Raw genomic sequence first — 19,623 nt, 5'->3', positions numbered from 1 at the left:
CTGTATTCTCTTTGGCTAACAGTGCCTGGAAAAGACAACTTCTTACACCTGATCTTTTAGTTTATAGCTTTGTCTATAGCTTTTATTCGTCCATACTTTTATTTATATATTCATATGAAGATATATACTTTATATATCTTTTTTTTTATAGACCTGCTGTCTTTGAGCCTGAACCTGCTACTTAGACAAGTAGTTGTGTAACAGCCCACTTCCTTCTCCATACAGCTACACATGAATTAAAAATGACATCCTTCAGTGCAAAATCTCCTCTGTGTATGTGCATATGCATGTAAGAGAGAAAGCAAGCAGGCTGACCCCATTACTTCATTCAGAGAGCATAGGTTGATGCAAGAGAGCAAGCATCAGCAACTAATCTATTCTATATATTCTATAACAAATGTAGTAAATACAATATAGAAAGGCAAGAAAAGCAGGGATAGCAGCTGTGATTCTGCTTACACATCATGCATTGGTGTTCAGAGATATGAGATGCTGACTGAAATTGAATCAGCTTGAAGAAGTGCCTCCATTCTGCACTTACTGGAAAAAGTGGCACTGACAGAAAGTCCCTGATGGCCTGACTGAGCCTGCCTATTCATAGAACTTTAATGAAAAATTGTTAGCTGTCTCCCTGTTTTGCAGTGCACTGCCAAGATGTCAAACATCACACTTCAACTAATTGGTCTCCTAGCACTTTAATACACATTTGTGTCATAATATTGACATACTTTTTTCCATCCCATTTTTTGACAAAGTACTGTTTTGCTCAGTGTTACTTATGTGGACTTTCAAAGGGTTTATTAGAATATTATTGACAGGATTCCCAGGTTGACCAGAAGAATGTTTAAACAATTGTACTTCTTGTTCTAATTTTGCCAAGCACAGAACAGATAATAGCAAAGCTTCTTATTTGGAAAGGGGGTGCTGTGTGAGGGTTAGAAGAGCCTCTGGGAGTTCTATACTCAGCTATTATTGAAGTCAAACCAAACTATTAGATTTCTTTTCAAAACTCATCTGTAGCTCATTTTTTAATAGCATCCTGGTTTCTGACATATGAAGAGTTTGCTTTAGTACTGAAAATATTTGCACATGTTTTATATTCTGTACTGTAGCATTTCAGTGATGTGTGGCTGGCTTTGAGAAACTGGAAAAGAGACCTCAAAAAATAATCCTAACACAGCAGAGAAGCTATTTCTAGATGCTAGTGCTGTTCAGTATTTCTGGGAATGCAGGGATTTGTAGTGCCCATTCAAAGTCCCTGCATTCCCATGACATTACTCCATGATGCATTTAGTGTAAAGGATGGATTATGCCTTGTCATATGCAATATATTACAAGCAGTTTGTGGCTTTTGGCTGTACACCAAAAAAAGAGAGAAAGAAGTGCCTGCTACTTTCTGTTTCACCAGTGATTCAGAAAACCTCCTGGGATGGCATGTAGATTTCCACTTCTACTGACATTGGAATTTAACCTTGGTAACAATGCAGATGGTTGGTACTCTGATGCCACAGTGAATGCAGCACCAACTTACGTAAAAGACCTTCACTGCAGAGATGGTTGGAAGTTGAAGTAGTTTAGGGGATTGTGTTTGGTTTTGGGTTTTTGTTGGTTTGGGGCTTTTTAAAACTTCATTTGCAATCTGCAAATTAAGCATGTGTGAGAGAGAAGATGTCAGCAGCTATTGGAGCAAGGTCAGTTGCTGAGTGGGAAAAACAAAAAAGATACCTGTAACACCTTGCAAGACTGCAGGACACTGAAATAATTCAGAAGAACAGTGCAAGTTACTTCAGAGGTTTTAAATCAGAACATTACACATGGCATGGATTTTTAGATGCATCTTTATGGAGCATGCTTTTTTATTGCCTGTGCCAAATTAAAAATTTGTACAGTGACAAATGGGTTTATTCTATGACTCTGATTGAGAAAGATCTTAGATACTTTTTCTGTATGTGATCTAAAGCAAAACTTTTGACTAGTCAGTGACACAGTGTAAAGGTAGGGTTTTAGTCCAGCTGGTTTAATTCCTTGTGTAACTGATTAACATAGTTCCAGTCATCACTGGAGAACAATATAGGCAAAAAAAAAAAGTTGTTTTAAATAAGCAACAAAGAATAAATAGAGATGTATTGGGCACATATTTACCTCTTTTCCAAATTCACTTTGAAAAATGAAATGCCTGCACTATAGTCTTGTTTGGTCCATATGTGCAAATCATGGTTACTTAAGCTCCTTCTGTTCCACTAACACCTAAGTGCCCTGTGATTTGACCTTAAGGTCAGAGTCTTTTTGCCTTTATAGCAACACCTGTGAAAAAAGTACAGATGCTAGAAAATACGGGTGAAATTGTGATGTTCCCCTGGCCTTTGCACTACACTTTGGTGTAATCTGAGCTAGCTAATAAATGAAGAAGAGCAGCCTTAAGGAAGAGAGGATTCTGACTGAATTCGCAGATTGCACTGTACATTCGGCACTCAGTGCTTTTCAGTTTCTCAAAGTCACTAATGGAACCTCTTGTTTGTTTCTTATTACCACTAAATATACAAAATGACAAAGTTTTAACAACAGAACTCTGAAATGCTACCCATTGTTTTAAAATGCACAGACTTTTTGGTACAGTGATGAATCCTACAAATACTGGCCTAGAAAAGCATTTTGTTTTTTTTTCTTTGTATTATAGCATAGGCATCCATAATCAAACATAAATTGAAGAGACTACAATTACTGCATCAATCCTCAGATTTGTATGTGCTCCATAACAAAAATTTTTGCATGAAACTCTTACGTTTTAGCTAGCTCTATACCATTAATGGAATGTAAAGATCTGTATGGATGTGTACAATTAGGAGGCAAACAAAATAAAATCAAACTTTTTAAACAATAAAAAGATGGGTAGGAAGAGCCAACAAATTTGGTCGTATTTTGTCAGGTAATTTAACGAAATTATTTATTTTTGAGTTTACTTTCATTGGTTTCAATTCCCTTGAATTGAAAACTAGAGGCATTCTGATAATTTTATTGGAAGGTATTCTTAATTTCAAGCAGGAATGGGTATGTTTTCAGCAACACCTTAATAAATGCATATTAAGTCTTGCTTCCTTCAGTAATTGACAGTTGTTGAAGAAAGAGAAACTGCACTCTCTTCTTTTTACTGCCCTTATTTAATTAAATGAAAGGTGTGGTAAAGTGTAGAAAATTTTAATTCCACAGTAAATCACAGTAATAGCTTTTCATTTAGTAAGGTTTAGCTGTGAAATTAGAGGTATAATAGTTACCTCCATAACTAAGAACATCAATAAACAATTGCTTTTATAATAATAATTAGACAACAAACAACTTTAAAAGAAGATTTAGACTGTGAACCTCAATTTGCAAGACAAGAGGAGGGAAGTCGGGGACTAATTCCGAGTTACATGTATAGAATTGACTAGCTCTGGTGATCAGTTTAAATTGGGAGACTGAGATATACTGCTGTTTAGTACCTGTGCTGAACTTGGCATTATTAATACCCATTTTATTTTAAGGAACTGTGGCTTGGTTGCTCTTAATGGCAATCCCGGCCTTTCAGTTGCCTGTCTTGGCAGCCATTACACTGTTCATAAATGTCAATAATTGTCTGTTTACTCAGAGATAACTAAAGGAGATATGCCAATTTTACTGTGAAGCCTTCAAATACTATTTGTGCCATACTAGAAGATATCAGTCAATTCTTAATCCATTTAATTGTCGTTCAGATATAGATACTTTACAGGCACTATTGCATCCTTGAAATAGTATTTACAGTCTCAAATTACAAGTTTGGCAGATAAACAGAATTGTTTGACAGCATCTGTTTTCAATTAAAAAAAAAAAACAACCAGCTAGTAATGGACTTTATTCAAGTCCTCTGAATTTAACATTTGCTAATTCCCTAATTTTTTTTCTTACTCATGATCAATCTAGGTCATCCACCTTGGAATACCGGGATGGCGATAAATTTTTCTAGTACTGCAGAATTCCCAGTACATCCTAGTCCTGGTAAATTGTTCTTGAAGATCTCCCAATCTTCCACTTCTGTTTTTCTGTTTATTTTTTAACTCTCCCTCACAGTCAGCTTCATTAATTAACATGAAAAAGTAAGGACAGGTTTGTTGATTATTAAATCTGACTGATTTTAGTACTTTTAAATGTATTACCCTAGTTCTACAAGGGGTTTCAGGAGTTCCAGCACTGATCATTACAATTGCTTAATTATAAGGCATCATACAAAATTTGATGTTTGTCACTAGTTCCTATGGCTTTTGCCCTTTTGGCCGCTACTTTGAGATCTAATGAATTTCTAATTAATTTCTCATTCTTTTCTCTTGAGCAGTTTTTCCTGCAGCATGAAGGGAGCTTAGTTTGGTGAAGAACTACAGTTCTAACAACTCAAACTATCTAATAAAACAGCTGTGGCTGCTCGCTTAATGTCCCTTTAATTGTCTGTTAACTCTGCACTTTATTTCCTTCCTGTAAATTCAGGATTTTAGATTTATAGGAACTAAATCCCTACAAACTTAGGCCAAGTTTATTTCTGTCTTACCAAGTATCTTCCCACACTAGTGCTGATGCGTCAAATTTGGTTGTAACTGGATTAACACCCAAGGAGGTACCTGGCAAAGATATGAACCAGGAAGGTTGCTTATATTATTTAATCAGCTGAAGTGGGGGTCTACAATGTTTGGAGTTTCTCCAGATAGACGTGATTTATCAAAATTTGACAGCACACTGTATCATTGGACATCTCAGAAGTGTTTTTGCTGTTGCAAGTGATGCAGTTAGGCCAAACAACACAAAGAGTTTGTTGCAAAACCCTTAGTATGGTTCTGGAAATAAGCCTAATTTCATTAGCTTTGTGTTATACAGTTGATTTTTATTATGAAAAAAAAAAAAAGAGGCTATCAAAAACAAGTTTGAGGAGGGCTTTTCCATTCCTATGGTCATTTCAGCTCCTCTTCTGAAAGTTTTTGACTGTTCCTTCCTGATACCCTTCAAGTGTAATCTGCTTGCACAACGCTTATCCCCAAAAAAGGGTGTATCAGAGGAAAAGTACACTATTTTAGCATAGCATGTGATAAAAAGGTTTGGCAGGCTTAGGCTTCTTTGTCTTTTACACATTCATCACCAAATCACATTTGATGCACTTTTTCCCCCACATAGGAAATAAAGAAGTTTAACAAGAGAACAAAGAAATTTTTCTTTTCTCAAATTTGGAAAATTTCAGAACAGAAACTCCTTTGAATTGACTCATTTAGAAGTATGCTTCCTGTAGTATATTAGTGGGAGGAAAAAATCTATGGTAACTGCACGAGTACTCTGGGGAGGGTTGTCAACTTGTAAAGAGACATAAGCTATCTTATCTTCCTCTTTTTGCACGTACTAACTAGTAAAGATTGCAATGTTTCTCTTCCCATTGCATTTTATTCTGACAATTAGGGATGCTCCAAAAAATAGCAGCATTTCTCCTGACAGTTAGACTTTTCATTTTATACCAATTTTTGTCAACTCCCAGAACCATCTAAATCATTAGCATTTGTTTTCCTGAGCTCAGCATGTTCATTTCTTCTCCCTGACATTAAGTCTTTGCTCTTCTGCTGTTCATTTATGGAGAGGCCTCTTCAGAGTTTAATTCTTCCCCGCCCCCCAAAGGCAACTATGATGTATGACTAAAAAAAGATAACAAGTAAACCGATAAAAATCTTGTTTGCATAAACAGTTTTAAATGTCTGGCAGAGCTTACATTATATAATACAGAATTGGGTAATTTCCATTTTTTTCTGCCTGTCTCCTTACATTTTGAAATAGAAAATTATTTCTTAGTCATAAACCGTATTTTCAATGTTGCAAAGCCTTCTCTAAGAAAAAAACTTATCCAAGTGAGTAGCAGAAATAGCAGCAAATGCACATCTTCTTTCTCGGTGAACAGGGGCAGTAATCTAAGTGGTGAGGGTCAGGGCACAGGTCTGGTTGCATTAGCTTCTCTAGTAAAGTGCTACACTTGACCAGCGCCACAGCTTCATCCTTCAATTCCATTTTCACCTGCACAGCCTGCTGTGGCTAGAGGCCACCTGAGTGTCTGTATGCTTTCATTTTCACTACAGTAGTGATACTAATGCTAGCAATTGTGATCACGTCAAATTTATAGATCATAGTTAAGCAGTTCTCTGATCTGGTTCAATTTTTGAACTGCGATATGGAGACAGAGGGACAGTGCTTCAAGTTTAATCTCACATGCCTTTTCTAACATTTAGTTATGCATTAAAATTTTAAACAGAAATTTGCAAGATTTTGGCTCAAACTTTTAGAATCAAGATGAATGCAAGATCCTAAGATTAGTTTCTGCTGACCATGGTGGAGGAATTGACTTTACCTTTGCTTGTGGTGTATGTATTAGAAAACAGTAGATAACGAACGAAATGCCGAGCTAGTGTAGACTCAACCCAGTACATGTGCTGGGTACAGACCCTCTTTGCTTGAGTCCAGAAACAGAATAGGATTCGTTGTAGACCCAGCCTTGCTTCTGGCCTTGAGCTGACTCACACTTAACCAGTTCAAGCATTTCTGTTCCTAGAGGTACAGCTGTATGCTTTAGCCACAAGGTGCTGGTTTGCAACAGAAATCTTAGTTGTTAAAACTAAATGATTAACAGTTCCAGTGACTGCTGAGATTAATTGTTTAATTATGTGTTATTCCATGCTAGTTTGTCAAGTCATTTTCTGAAAGGCATGAAATGTGGTAGCTGTGAAAGCATAACATCAGGTGGCTGTTATTTATCTCAGCAAGTAATGTCAAGTCGTTGGGAGGGGAGGACAGCTTGGTCTAGGACGTGAAGTGAATAAACAACGTGGAAACTAAACATGACATAGTAAAGTAGACTTTAAGAGTGACTTAGTGCTGGTTCTTGGTATTCTCTAATACTTGTATGAAAGCAGATTCTAAAAGCTAAAATCTGCTGCCTTACGGTGCATAGAGTATGTTATACCCCCTACCATAAAGAATACGGTTTATTGTTTCCCAGTTTCTGACAGATTCTGATATTTTCAAGGATGAATTATTTCTTTAGATATTTAAAGAGGGTAAAAACAGTCGTGCAAGAGAAAGAAATTAAGTTTTCTGATATTCAAAGCTTTGTGTTCTCTAACTCAAGTGAAATAGCAAGACATCTGGAAAAAAAAAGAGCACTCTATTTGGGATTAGGAATTATCTAGTTTTATAAATAGCTGTGACACAGTATCAGCTTAGATTTGCGACTTTTAGAGAGGACGAAGTATAACATTTCAGCTAAATCTGGATAAATCAGATAAAACTGGCCTAAAAGCAAAGATTAGCTGCACTGTAGAGTTACCATTACAGCGCTAACCTCCAGTGTAGAATTGCTGTTTCTCACAACTGCCACACAAATGAAAATTTATTGAGCTTTATACACAAATACTGTTTTCTATAAAAAGACATGGAATTTGATAGACTTCTTTGTAGGTTTCCTACTTATTCTGTATGCATTATTTAAGCAGCCACCCTAGTACTCCAGCACTGAATGCATGAAAACCTGTTACCAGGATCAGTGATCCAAAAAGTCTGCCACCCACATATTACCTTTCATTAGGAAAGGCAGGAACACAGTGATTTTACCCAAATAATCTTGTGTCTGACACTGTTGTAATCCCTGAATGAATAAAGAAGAGCTCCAAACCTATTAAATTCTTGAACCTGAGATTCAGCAACACCAAACATCCTCTGTTAAAGCTCTTGGGGCATTCTACAGCAAGAATGAAAAATAAATCTAGTCTAAAAGTCTGTATTGGTCTCTTTTTCTCAAGGTAAATAAAGGAAAGAGATTTGTAGCTACACCAGTCCCCAGTTCACCGTTGATATACTTCAACACACAACTGACAACTGTTGTTAGCTGCTTGTTGGACCCAAGCAGCGTTTCTATTATTTCCACACAGTTTGTATTTGTAAAACAGTATCATTGATCCCTATTAATCTTAAATATTGTCAAATACAGAATAGAAAAATATTCAGTTGTAGAGCTGCATGAGGGTTTTCATGAGGCAGAAGAATTAGGTTTTCTCACACCTTCCCTGAGATACATATTGGTAGAAATGCAGCCATCAACTTGGTTGTAACACAAGAAGATGGTTCATTGACTGACCTCTACAAATTTGTGGATGGTTCTCCATATTCCCTAGCCTCATTGTGTGTACAAGGACTCTAATACTCCACTCTATTTTTGGGTATCCAGTGTACCAGTCCGGGTAAATAATTTATTGTCCCTTTACCCTCTTCTGCTATGACCTATATGTGGAGGCTTTTAAAAAGACATAGGAAGAAACCAGAAGGAAAGCTGTCTTTTAAATAGAGGACATACTCATTCACATCATACAGATATTTCCTCTGTCAGCTTTTCATGTATTTATTATTTTCTTTGGGAAATTGAAAATAAATAAATAAATATAAGATGCTTACCTTCAATTTGATTGTACTGATTTGAATTTCCTGATGTTTCATTACAGTTAGGTGTGATCAGGAGAGTGGAGGTTGTTCTGGCACAGCTTTAGTCAGGAGTTACAAACCTGGAAGCTAAAGCTAATAAACATCCTACTGATCCCAAAGTTTGGTTTTCTGTGCATGAGGGTATATGGAGAAGAACTGCTGACAACGTGCAACTTAAAAGAGCAGTTGATCTCTCAGCATGTTCCGAAAATCATGCAAGATTTGAGATGTCTGTGATTTTACAAATAAGGTGAATGTAAATCACTCCATGACAAGATCTGATTTTGAGGTTGCTCTTGCTTTGTATGAGGTTCTGGGAGCCTGACTTCACTGCATACATGGGCAAGAAAAGGCAGTTACCTTTTAAAATATCAACTGGTCTGATAGGGTCCTGCGACTTTGCATTTGAGCCTGTCTCCCAAAAGAAGGAATTAGTTGAAAATGTGAAGAATCTGACCCTAAAGAGAAAACCAGCATCTAGCCTCAGAAAACTAAATTTGATCCAGTGTAGCACAGGTAAAGTACTTCACCAGGTGAGTCAGGATGAGGTAGTGAAAGGGCAGCTGGAGTGACTAAGGGGATGGAGAATTAAGATGAAAGACTTTGGAGGCCAGATAGAGAAGAGCTTATTACCTTCTTAAGCCTCAGCTTCCGATGTTCCTTCAAATTACAGGAATAAGCAAGTGGGTTTGAAGGCTTAGTGCAACTGTAGGCTTATAATACTACTTTAATCTATTTCTTTTTGAAAAGGAGGGAGAGTAAGGTAGAGAGAAGAAACTGTGCAAGGTGTTTGACAACAAAGAGTGCAGGGAACTCAGAGCTCTTTGAGGGTCAATTAGCCAGAAAATGTGCTAAAGACTACATGCTCTATTGGATTAGTGGCCAAAGAATTACCCCAAAGCAATCAAAGTGGCCCTGTTGCCTGAATACAGAGAGGCAATTACAGATTTTGAGGACATGCTACAGAAGCTTTAATTAAAGGTATTATTTCTACATCACTGAACATTGGAAATTAAATTCTTACTTGCAGCCACAAGAAGTAGCTTTTTTCTTTCTCTTGTATGTAGTATGTCAGCGTAAGACATGGCTGGCTTTGGCATCTCTTCTTTAGAAACACATATTGTATTTCACCCCACCCCTTCTCGTAACTACCAATTATAATGTTGACATATTAAGAGATGGATTTCCACTGCTAGACTTTCTTGCTTTTTCTGGCATTGCATAGGTCTCTATCAGCAAGGACCTTGAAATATGACTGGATTTCAAGGTGAAGTTTATGAAGTACTGTTAGTGTGCAGAGCAGAAAGGATTAACTATATCAAGAGTGGTAAATCCGTTGTCCTTAAAATAGATGGTGTAGTAAACCACAACATTTAAATGAATTTTGGTTCTCGACGTGCTTCATGGTACAACCAACCAGACCTACAAGAGCAGCCTTTCAATATAATTGCACCAGCAGCAAACACAGTCCCTTCCTAGCACACCTACTGATAATGGTGCTTCCAGGAGTGCTTTGGCAACTTTCTTCAGAAAGCTTTGGAAGCTTTCTTCAGGAAGACCATGCTGTTCACAACCATACTGTTCTTGATGATGTTACATACACAGATGCGACAAATTCTATTTGAACTCCTTTGAACTCCTGCTCAAAAGGTGCTGGGAAAGCACCCTTTGGACTCCTTCTGGCATAAAGACTTTATTGAAGCTTAAGAACACTGGGCTTCAGCTTACAGTGTGATTTATTCAAGCAATATCATAACGTGCATTTTTTTGTTCATTTCTATATGTGCAAGTAGCATAGGCACATACCTTTCAAACAGCCTTGACTCTCACTCTAAAGTTTTCTACTTTAAGAGTTGACATGATAGTCCAGTCCATAACACAAGCCTTGCTACAAGTCTAAAACACCATCACTATTTACTTAATAATACAAGAAACACACAGATCAAGAAAAAAAAAATCCTTACCTTTGTTTCCTGGTTATTTTGACGAATCCTCTGTTTTGCTATCCTGCTCTGTAGGTTGCTCAGGTCCTCCTCAACCTACATGTTGTCCTCAGCACAGGGAGATTCCTCTAGCTCAGGCCTCCTTTTCTAGTCATGGTTGGTCCCTCAGTCAGAACACTCCCCCCAGCTGCAAATGCTCGTTTCTCTTTTTCCCACTTTCTGCTCAGATTTTTCATGTTTCTTCTGAGTTTTTTTCTTCCTGTATGTGTTTCCCTTTCAATGTCTGAATTTTTTGATCTGAAATTTATATTTGCATCAAATTCTGGTGCCCTGGCAGGAATACATGGACCAACAACACCCATTCTCAGGCGAGAGCCAACGTCCTTCTCTTACATGTGTGGTCAAAGGAAAAGTTACTAAGACGAAGACGACCTTAGATCCCTATCTGCGGGATGCATTCTGGAGGCCCTTTTGGCAGGCAGGAATATACTTTGAAGCATTCTGTAATGCAGCCAATAATAATAATAATAGTAATAGTTTCATTATTAACCAGAGTTCATAAACTCTCTGTAAACCTATTCCTTAGCTCATGTTTCTTTGGTGCAAGAACCGTTAGCTGGACAGATGGGGACCCTAAAGCTTTTAACAGATTCTTTCATTTTTATTTGCCTATTGGCTGGTCTCTTCCAGTCACAGAATTATACGCTGCAAGTGCCATATCTGCAAAGCACCAGGCACACCAGTGACCACACTGTGAAGTAACCAACATTTCAGGGTTAGATTAAGTAGAAATAGAGGGGTGATTTGAAGGTCCTGCTTTCTGCATTTTGGGGAGCTAAATGTACCCCCTTGATATTCATTATGTGTTTACCTCTTCACTGCAAGGAAGCACAAAGTAAAATAACATCACAGCCCAGCATCAGTTGCTGCATATGAGACAGAAACATGGCTGAATGCCTAACCCCTAGCCTGGAGCAGTGTATTCAGAGCACACTAAATGTATGGTTTCATGGTAAAGCCTTCAGCCAAATCAGCAGCTTGTTCCACTCTCCTCCCCTCTCCAGGTGGAGAGCCACCACCTCCCTTTTAGCAGTGGTGATTCACTGATTCAGCTCACTTGTGTATGAAGCTGTGCTGTAGGCTCATAGTAAGAAGGTATCGATTTTATCGGTGTTAAGATTCTAGCTAATGTAACTGTTCACTTTATGCCATAATCATTAAGCTATTTCTTAGTTTCCAATATATTGTCATGAATTTCCATCAGTTTTCAAAAGTTTTCATAAATGCATATTATTTAGTCAAATGCAAGAGAACTTCTACTGAAGTTAACCTCCCAGGGAAGGTCAGTAGTGGTGTATGTGAGGGTCAGATGAGGCTTTAAGTCCCCCTGCTGCCTGTCCACTTTCTATCTAACTTCTGACTGAGAGACCGACAACTAGTCATGCTCAGGTAGCAGAGCATTTCATGGGCCTCAAAACATAAAATCGTTTCGCACAATGGGAAGCCGCACAGATCTTGGAAACTGCCTTTTGTAGACTAGCTGAGCGCAGTATTATTTTAGACCCTATCCAGATGTCTACAACAAGTTTAAAAACAGTTAAGTCTCATGATCTAATTGGGTCTAGATGTGCAAGAAGATAAAGTAACTTTCCCAAGGCTACATACAAGGCAGCTCAGAAGAAGAGAGAAGTCAGACTCACAGCTTTATAACTAACCATATCGTCAGAGCTCTTTTTCCCTATAATCTCATAGTGGAGTACTATGCCAGTACTTCTGCTTGGTTTTTGCTCTTGTGCCACTTTAAGCTTACAGTCAAGTTTCTAAAAGAACGTCACTGTGTGTTGCTCACATCCTTGGTACAATACCAGCTTTATTCACAAATAGGAAAGTCTTTACCACTAACTACAAGGGTACTTTATTTTTAGGTTATGTTTTCACCCACAATCTGAAGAGTGATCTCTATATGTGGCATTTGTTTCCTGTCTAAATTTGTTTCGTCAAGGTTTATTTTAACACTTGTTTTGAATAGAGCAGCTTGGCAGTGGCAAGTGTCTGTTTGGCTAAAGTCACATGCCAGAAACGTTGAGGGGCTAGATAATGTCACTTTTGTACATCCAGTGTAAGTAGCTGGTTTGCGCTTGTAGTTGAGACTGGAACTGGATGATTTAAAAGATACTGGTTCTGAATATTTTTTAAAACAGGCTTTAGGTAATGTTGCCGTCGTCATTTACTACTGCCGTCAGATTTCACAAGGCAGCCAAAATTGAAGTATGCATGTAAGTTAATTTGCGCTTGCAAGAAGTTGGACAAGAAAAAGACCTAATTGCTGTTCTTATTTTTGTAGCTGCAAGTTACGACTACACACCTCATCGGAGACACTTCTTAAGTGAATTATTTCCATTGGGAAGCTAACAAAGAATGTATCTCTGGGCTTGACCACTAGTGATCAGTGTCATGCAAACCTTCCTGAGGTTTGAGGTTAATTTGGTCCTTTATTGCCTTTTTAAATAGATCTTTGTAAAGGCAGTAAAATGTCCTGGGCAGATCCTGAACCTTAAATAGCATTTGGATCAACCAGAGAGTAAGTTGCCATTAGGAAATGCTTACGGTCCTTTTGCAGGATGCAGAAGATGCTGGAGGGCTGAGTACCGTGACAGCTGGGAGCAGGCAGGGAGCAGGACTGGAAGCATCTCCTCAGCTGTTGTCTTCATACTGGCACAGAAGCAAGTAGAGCAGGGATGTTTCTCATCCACAGCGATGCAACTGCACACATACCCAATAACTAGCTTTTCCTGTGGAAGATGCTTTTTTGGATATTGGCCTATTGAGATAAAGATGCAGAGCAAGAGCTGAGGGCAGGGAAGGTGACTGGCGCCTGATGCTGTCCCTGCCGACTTGTTTAACTTTTGAGTGGAAATCTAGTAGAAAGCCCTTCCCTGTCTGCAAGGGCAGTAGCATTAAAAACATGGTGGAGGCAGCTTTCTACATTCAGTAGTAAGGAAGATTCAGTGGCTTTGTTTCGTTCTCTCCCCTTTGCTGCTTTGAGTTCACAGCATTGTCTGCAGCACTCCGTAGAGCCTGGAGGTCCTATGCACTGTGTTTGCTTCCACACACTTGTTATGAAAGAGGTGGCTTCAGATGGGGCAAGTTGCTGGTTTGGTTTTGGCTTTTGATGGGTTATCAGGTCAAAATGCCATTCACCTCAAGACAGGGACAAAAAAAAGGGGAAGCGTAGCTCTGCTATAGGCAGGCTTGAACGTATCGCTGGTATAGCCAACACGCACAGATAAGTTCCCAGCTAGGAAAGGCTTTCCATGGAAAAATCTGTACAGCTCCTCTAAGTTCTTCATGGCCAATTCAATATTCATTTAAAGAAAACCCAACAAAACAAAACCCTCCCAAATAACATATAAAACTTGGGGCTTGGTTTGAGGTAAAAGGAAGATGATCTTTGACTTCCTTTGAGTTGTTCATTGTTCCACAGTTTTGCAGCGTATATAAAACTGCTTAAAGGCTCTTCTCCAGCTGAGGAATGTAGGTTGTTTCTAATTATGTGACATGTAATCAAGCGTGACGTGCCTACTTACCCCTTAGATGACAGCAAGCTTTATTTCTTTAAACAGACTAAGGTGGGAAACATTCAGGTGTTACATAGCCTGAAGCCTGCAAAAGTTCTTCATTTCAGTAGCCCTGTGACTCGACTCATCTGTGCTAATTTCTATTACAGGAGTAACTTAGTCAAAACAAGTGGAGTGTGAAAAAGGCCCACGCTTTGGGCTTCACATTTTATTTTTAACTCAAAGTGTTTCCTCGTCCTCTATCAATCATGACAACTGTTAATGCAAGAAAGTGATTGCCCCTTCTTAGCATCTCAGCACAGAAAACAGTTTAATCCTGAGAGCTTTGTTCTCTGTGTTAAATGCCTATTGACTTCTTTGGAGCGGAGAAATATTGATTTTTCTCTCACTTTCTTCACAGGCTCTGCTTTCTTTCCTGGTCGCTGTGCTGAGGTCTTTGCCAAAGGTCAAAGCATTGGGAAACTTGGAGTCCTACACCCCGATGTTATCACCAAGTTTGAGCTCACCATGCCTTGCTCTGCCCTAGAGATCAATATTGAGCCCTTCGTGTGAAGACGGGACTTTTATCCTCCTACAGCCATCCACGGTCACATGCAGTACCCTCTGCTCTTTTGTCTTCCTCTGTGGGGGACATCCGCTTGCGCTTTTATGTTCCAATAAACTAGAAAAACAAGAGTCTGGCTCCCTGGTTAAATATGTTCCTTACAGTGCAATTTGGCTAGCTTCTGCAGGGGAAGAATGTGGCATCTCGGACTAGATCGTGCCCTCACTGTTTTCAAAGGGCGAGGAGGGGGAGGAGGGAGAAACAAGTTGGGTAAAAGCCCGGTGTATTAAAAGAGAAATGTAATGGCAGAGCACGTGATTAGTTTTCAAAATCAGAAATGTTCCACAGACACAGCTTCATACTGTAACTGATTATGGCTGCATAACAGGAATTTCATTCTTTTCTTATTGCATGAAATAAGATAATTGATTAGAGCAAATGTTGAGTGAATGTGAGCAGAACTAAGGAGTTGAGCTTTTATTCTGTACGGTTGTCATGTGTTCATCAGTGGCTGGAGGAGGAAAACAAACTTATTTCATGAAAACCAGAGGTATTTTGTAAGCAAGATGTGTGTAATATCTGCTGCCCTAGTCCAGACATAACTGTTGATCCTTTATCATTCTAAATTCAGAAGGGGGAGGGTGTGGAATTAAATTTTTCCATGGTTGATGTAAGCCTAGCGGTTTTTGAAGCTCCAGACCAAATGGGGAAATGCATTTAAGAGCATATGCCAGTGGTCTTTTGCACGAGGAGCTGAAAAATATCAAAGCCTCTGTCAGACCGAGGCTGGCATATTGGTTCACAGAAGTTAGCATGGTCCCGCTGCACTCACATCACCCCACCAGTGGCTTTCTGGATTCCAGCTGCACAGCAGAGACCACGCAGCTTTCGGACAGTTTTACTCTTCTTGCAGTTTTGCCCCTGGTAATACATGAGAACCTCTCACAGGTCAGGCTTTTCCTTCTAGGTGGCTTTCTGGCAGCAGTTACGCTGTAGCCTGGCGCATTGTGCCTCTGCTGTTTGGGAAACTGGGAAGCTCCATCCAGCACAGCAATGCCAGATACATCCTTTCTGGTGTAAGGTCACTGAGTGGGTGGCCAGCTCAGTATGCTGAAGCAGGCTTTTTGCTGGCTTGCTAATGAAGCTGGCTATCCCTCATTTGCAATACTATAACCATTGCTAATGTTGCAGACTAATGATAGTAAGTATTTTGCATTAGGCCAGTATGCTGTGGCTCGTTTCCATTGCAAAAGCCAGATAGCCCTGATCCCAGGAGGGGACTGTCCAAGAGTGGACATCTGGGTGATGCTGGAGAAGGGTGTTACGCTGGCTGTCTCGTCAAGAAGAGAGATATGCAATGGTGAGGGTGAAGTAAGCTCATACTTTCGAGCTGCAAGTCTGCACAGACCCCTATCACTGGACCTACCATGGCTTTTCAGTGATGGCCCTGTTGGTAATCTTAACAGGTGGGAGGGCAACAGGCAAGGCTTTTTGGTGCAAGTGTTAATCCAGTATGAAAAATGCACTACAGTTACCCATCTGGAGACCCTACCATTCCCCTCAGGTGGATGTGTAGATTTTAAATTATCTCTGCATGAGAGACGTGAAATGAGAATACAGCGATGGCCATACGTTGCACGACTGACTCCAGTGCCCACAGAGAGTGAGAAAACTGCAGCTCACATTTTAACGTTCCCCAAGGGATTAGCCAGCTTGTCGATTGCAGGATGTATCTCTCCATGATGCCTACACAACTGTAACCAAGCAAGCTCACAGTGTGGGAAGCAATCTGTAACGCAGATGGTAAGTATTAAACCCCACTGTTGATTAGTGTGTCATGCATGGGGATTAGGACGACAATAAGGCAGATTTGCATTTCAGCAGAGGACAGGCATATTTACGTGCACTAAATATATTTCTCTACACAAGATTTTCTGGCTCTCTGGGTGTCCCAATTCTCCTGTGAATTTACTGTCTTTCGAGTGTGAAGTCCAGATTAGGCTGGGACTAAGGGTTTGAGCTGCAGTGGTATGTGTTGCAAGGCTTTTAGGTATCACATCTCCTTTTTCATACCATTTGCCTGTGTTCTGGTAGCTAAGTGCTCCACAAGCAGGACATTAGCTCTGTCCCAGGGAAGTTACTTGCTAAAAGTAGAGGAAGAGAATCAAGAGGAAGGTTGAAAAGGCTGTTCAGAGCCATCAACCCCTCACAGCTAGATGCAGTGCCAGCAGCTTCACAGACCCTGCTGTAGCTCTCCAGGTCAAGCTTTGCTGTAGTCCTGTGGTCAGGATTAGCTGTGAATCCTGATGAGTGAGACATTTCGTACAAGTCTAGCATGTTTATTTCAGGGCATTGTCTTTCATAGCCCAAAGCCAATTATCCGATACTTGCAGCTTGCTTGTAGCTCATCAAGGTATGTAACACACAGCTTTGTGCTACAGAGAGCCACTGTGAGCATTACAATCTTGCATTTGCCCTTTGCTGTAGCTATGGTCTCTGGCACAGGAAACATTGCCTGGTCATGGTGGTGACTTTTGAGCCATTTTTGAACTTTATTTTTGTTCTAAGGTAGAGTTGGAAGTTGAATTTTTCGCTAGTGGTCCCCAATTATGAATTACTTTTGGCCTGCTCCTGCTGGCTCTGGGTATAGATCATTGCTCAGGATCTGGACACAAGCACAAAAGGCTGGAGAGCTGGTGACAGAGAGGTCAAAGCCTGTTTTAATGTGCTGTCTGGGTGACTGCTGGGTTCCACTCAGCTGGACATGAGTACTGACTTTTGCATTTGTCCTTGATGTGCTTTGGCAGTGCGAAGGTCCTTTTCCAAACAGCCCATGTCCAGCTCCCAGCCACAGGTCTACCTGTTGCTATTGTGCCAGAGTATTTATGTAAAGGTAACTCCTGGGACCGTTTCCATCTCCGGGCTGGCAGCGTGCTTGCTTGCAATTTAAATCATTCTTGGTTTGGCAGGTGAGCGTGGAATAGATGAAGCAAAAGCAGCCGTCTGCCAGGAGGCTGTCCCTGGGATCACAGCCTCGGGCACACGCGACACCTTTGACCGCCCAGTGACCTCGAAACCGAGCTGGCATGAGGGAAGGTGAGCAGGGCGGCAGTGGGGACAGACTGATGGCCATCGCTGCCGGTTCAACAGTGAGCATGGCCCCACACAGACAGGGGGAAGTGATGTGCTCTGACACCTCTATGGCAGCAAACAAGGGTCATGCTTTACACATTGTTCAGCAAATGCGTAAGATGTGCAAGATCCCACCTGCTTCTGGGCCACGCTTCCACCCTGTCCATTGATGTGCCCACATTTCCTAACTTGCAGCACGTATTAGAAGAGTTAAAACTGAAACAGAGATCATTTTCTTTTCTTCCATCCCCTAAATTAAATCACCCGTATCCAGGAAAGCAAGGTGTAAGCTTACTTGCAGTTTCACATAGAAGCTTGGATGGATTAGGAGGCGGGGGTCATGCAAAGTTACTGTCGGAAAATTGAACCAGGCAAATTCAGTGCTTGCTGGTTTGGTTTTTAATCCCTGCCAAGGGCTGCAATAATATTTGTCTGCTGCCAGAGCAGCTGGTTCTGTGCTGGGGAACCAGCACACGGAGATGCCCTGCAACAGGAGGAAGCCTGGATTGGCACCATTAGCCCAGAAATTGGTTTGCAGAGCAAGCACATATGGAGGAGGCAGCCTCAAGGCAGGACAGAGCGGACTAAGCTAAGGGTGAGATGCCTGCTACATCCCTCTTGAAAGCACAACAAAGGAAATTGAGGAAAATATGGATTTCTACCCTCCAGCTGAGGAAGGCCATGGGATGGAGAGCTGCAGCACTGGACCAGGACGTACAGGACAGTAGTCACAAGAAATCAACAGCCTAGGCTCCAAGGCTGATGCTCCATACCTAGAGGTTATCTCCCATTCCCATCAAAGGCAGCGTTTTACTCTACAAACCGAGCATGCCTACCCAAGAGAGGATCCAGCTGATGCCTTTGTGTTACCAAGTACAGAACCTGACAAGAAAACTAGCCACAAAACCTCATTTTCTACCATCACTGGAGACGCAGAGGCACTCAAACTGCAGGGATGAAGAGGGGGGGACAGTGAAGACACACAGTTTTGCAGCGAGGACCTTGAGCTTCAGGTTAATAAAATACAAAAAGGGTGACATGTCTTACCTTGTCAGAGGACTTGCCTCTTCAGGCCACACTCTGCAGGGAGGGCTACAGTCCTGTGAGCATCCCACAAGCATAGCATCAGTACAAAGCCCAGCTGAAAGCGTTACCTGGTCCTGGCAGCCCAGTGATGGTGCAGCAATCAAGGCTCACCCCAGTCAGCTGTGGACACTTGGAGGCCCATGGGATAACACTTCCAGGCAGGACATGATGCTGAGTGGAAGACACGGCCCTACCTGGTTTCCGATACACATCCTTGACAACAAAACCTTGTTAAACTCCCCAGTGAACATGAAATATTCTGCAGGTTATGGGATATCATTTCACAATTGCATATATGAATTTCAAATCAAATTTGGCTTCCAATTAACTTTTTAGTTTGTTATAGATAGATATTGCAGGTGAAGAAGATTGCAGGTGCCCAATCATCCCCTATCACTAACAACACATCAACTCATGTGTTTCTGTTTACAAAGGATGTAACAAATATTAGTAAGTAGATTAGTAGGGGTTTTATAAGTTTAAGAAAAAGCAGGATGTTGCTGCTGAGCCCAGAGAGCCAAAGCTCACAGCTAGGCTGAGCAGGGGGCAAGGGGCCAGATTGGGAAGAGAGATGGGTGGTTGCATTTGGGAAGCTTTTTAAACTGCGACTCATTCCCCTCACATCAATCATTTGATTTACAGGTAGCAATAGAAGGTGCAAAATGAACAGAGAAACACCAGATTTTGCAAAATAAGTATATTTTAAAATTTGAACCAAATACAGTTTGCATGTATTGCATGAATCACATGCAGGTGAATACTATAAAAGATAAAAATACCTGTGCACATACTTTATAAATCCAAGCATTTATATATAATTTATAAAATCGTC

General features: G+C 40.5%; 1 protein-coding gene across 1 annotated transcript in view; it reads left to right on the top strand.

The window, feature by feature from the left end:
- Positions 1-14,704, top strand: part of FARSB (phenylalanyl-tRNA synthetase subunit beta) — a 39,206-nt gene extending 24,502 nt beyond the window's left edge. The window contains exon 17 of the mRNA XM_030494543.1: positions 14,430-14,704. Coding sequence (XP_030350403.1) covers positions 14,430-14,581 — 152 coding nt within the window. The 3' untranslated portion in view covers positions 14,582-14,704. The remainder of the gene's footprint in view (positions 1-14,429) is intronic.
- The last annotated feature ends 4,919 nt before the right edge of the window (positions 14,705-19,623 follow it).

Source organism: Strigops habroptila, chromosome 8 (assembly GCF_004027225.2).
Source record: "Strigops habroptila isolate Jane chromosome 8, bStrHab1.2.pri, whole genome shotgun sequence".
NCBI lineage: Eukaryota > Metazoa > Chordata > Aves > Psittaciformes > Psittacidae > Strigops > Strigops habroptila.
Note: the sequence above shows the minus strand (reverse complement) of the source record. Positions and strands in the feature narration are given on the sequence as shown.